Here is a 2,500-nt window from a genome sequence, read left to right as displayed (position 1 = left end):
TCAGGCTACAGACTAACCTCTGTTTGTGTGCGTGTGTGTGCGCATGTGTGTGTGTGTGGTAGCATGATGACGATGAGCGGTCCGATGGCCCTTTGATTCTGAGGAAACGACGTGCTGCATCCAAAGAGCAAAACACATGCCAGCTGTACATTCAGACTGACCACCTGTTCTTCAGATACTACGGCACTAGAGAGGCCGTCATCGCCCAGGTGAGATAAAAACACGCACACACACACACACACACACACACACACACACACACACACACACACACACACACACACGCATGCACACACGCATGCACACACGCACACACACACGCATGCACATACACACAGAAACACACACACACACGCATGCACACACATGCACACATATGCACACACACACACACATGCACACACACACACACACACACACACACGCATGCACACACGCATGCACACACATATGCGCAGCACACACACACACACACGCATGCACACACCCATGCACACACACACACACACACACACACGTTAACTCTTCTTTCAGGCTGAACACCTGTTCCACAGATACTGTGGCTCTTCCTCTGAGGATGCTAAGGCACTAGTGTATAGTATATAATAATAATAATAATAATAATAAGATTTATTTGTATAGCACCTTTCATACACAGAATGCAGCTCAAAGTGCTTTAGTGCTTTACATTTGGAGCATGTAACACAATAATAGTCAGTCAGTCATTATCAATCACTTTCACTTTTCTTTATTGTTGTGGCCGTTTATGATCCTATCAGCAACATATCAGAAATATAGAAAATAACACATTATATATACAGGGTTCCTACGCAGTATGGAAAACCTGGAAAAGTATGGAATTTGATTTTAGTAAATTCCAGGTCTGGATAAATATGGAAAAAAGAAACAAGGGTTTGGAGAAATATTTGTGTTTCCAGACTATTGCATTTGCAGTACTAATCACTTCACTCAGGTCATAATGAACCATTCCTACTGTTGTGAGCTTAACTGTCAGTCCCCATCGTCAAGATACAACTATGAAACAACTAAAAATGACCAAGCTAAATGGACGAATATTAAGTGTCATTTTTTAATTCACTTCAGTTGTCCATACCTTTGTTTTCACCGAGTTATCCCAAACCAGAAGTGGTCGCAATGTCAAGAATATGGTCAGAAAAATCTAACGAGAAGTTTGGAAATTTGAGTATGGAAAAAGTATGGAATTTTGAAATGGAAAATGTGTAGGAACCCTGTATATAGCATTCCATGTGTGTGTGTATGTGTGCGTCAATGTGAGCATACCCTTTAATCTTACTGTAAATATCATTGTGTGTGTGTGTGTGTGTGTGTGTGTGTGTGTGTGTGTGTGTGTGTATCTGTGTGTGTATCTGTCTTCTGACGTCCACAGATCTCCAGCCATGTAAAAGCCATTGACTCCATTTACCAGAGCACAGACTTCCTGGGCATTCGAAACATCAGCTTCATGGTCAAAAGAATCAGGGTGAGTGTGTGTGTGTGTCTGTGACGGTGTGTGTGTGTGTGTGTGTGCGCATTTCCTCTCTTTTCTCTCCTCTCTTCCTCCTCATCCTCTCCTGTTTTATATCTCCTCTCTCCTCTCCTCTCTACTCTCCTCTCATCCTCTCCTCTCCTTTCATCCTTTTTACTCTCCTCTCCTCCTCTCCTCCTTCTCTCCTCACCTCTCCTCTTCTCTACTCTCCTCTCATCCTCTCCTTTCCTCCTCTCCTCACCACTCCTCTCTACTCTCCTCCTCTCCTTACCTCTCCTCTTCTCTACTATCCTCTCATCCTATCCTTTCCTCCTCTCCTCTCTCCTTTCCTCCTCTCCTCACCACTCCTCTCTACTCTCCTCTCCTCCTCTCCTTACCTCTCCTCTTCTCTACTCTCCTCTCATCCTCTCCTTTCCTCCTCTCCTCTCTCCTCCTTTCTCCTCCCCTCTCCTCCTCTTTCCTCTCCTCTCCTCTCTCCTCTCCCCTCTCCTCTCTGTGCTCATCTGTCTCTGTCATGTGTGCTGTAATTGAATTGATCTCTTCCCTGCTGTCCCATTCATCTCCTATCTTCACCCCTGATAGCAATCAGTGTCTCTGGGCCATCCAGCAGATTGGACACTTAAAAAAGAGTGTGTGTGTGTGTGTGCCCACTGAAGTCCCTTTGAACTTCTGAGTGACCAAAAGTTGATGGTGTGACCAAAGTGTAACACATTTTGTAACACTCTGTGTGTGCGTGTGTGTGTGTGTGTGTGTGTGTGTGTGTGTCTCAGATCAACACCACTATAGATGAGAAGGAGAGGTCCAACCCATTCCGGTTTCCCAACATCGGCGTGGAGAAGTTTCTGGAGCTGAACTCTGAGCAGAACCATGACGACTACTGCCTGGCCTACGTCTTCACCGACAGGGACTTTGACGACGGCGTGCTAGGACTCGCCTGGGTCGGGGCGCCCTCAGGTAATCCCTCTCTCTCTCTCTCTCTCTCTCTCTCTCTCT

General features: G+C 45.7%; 1 protein-coding gene across 1 annotated transcript in view; it reads left to right on the top strand.

Moving 5' to 3' along the window:
• Positions 1 to 2,500, top strand: part of adam10a (ADAM metallopeptidase domain 10a) — an 88,501-nt gene that overhangs the window by 72,957 nt on the left and 13,044 nt on the right. The window contains exons 6-8 of the mRNA XM_076291533.1: positions 63 to 209; positions 1,409 to 1,501; positions 2,278 to 2,461. Of these exons, the coding sequence (XP_076147648.1) occupies positions 63 to 209; positions 1,409 to 1,501; positions 2,278 to 2,461 (424 nt within the window). The remainder of the gene's footprint in view (positions 1 to 62; positions 210 to 1,408; positions 1,502 to 2,277; positions 2,462 to 2,500) is intronic.

The sequence above is a fragment of the Alosa pseudoharengus genome, unplaced genomic scaffold, assembly GCF_046254945.1.
Source record: "Alosa pseudoharengus isolate Yale_2024_CS ecotype anadromous, Long Island Sound unplaced genomic scaffold, YU_APseudo_1.1 YU_APseudo_1.1_scf_19, whole genome shotgun sequence".
NCBI classification, from domain to species: domain Eukaryota; kingdom Metazoa; phylum Chordata; class Actinopteri; order Clupeiformes; family Clupeidae; genus Alosa; species Alosa pseudoharengus.
The sequence above is the reverse complement of the archived record's forward strand: the minus strand, read 5'-3'. Positions and strand labels throughout refer to the sequence as shown.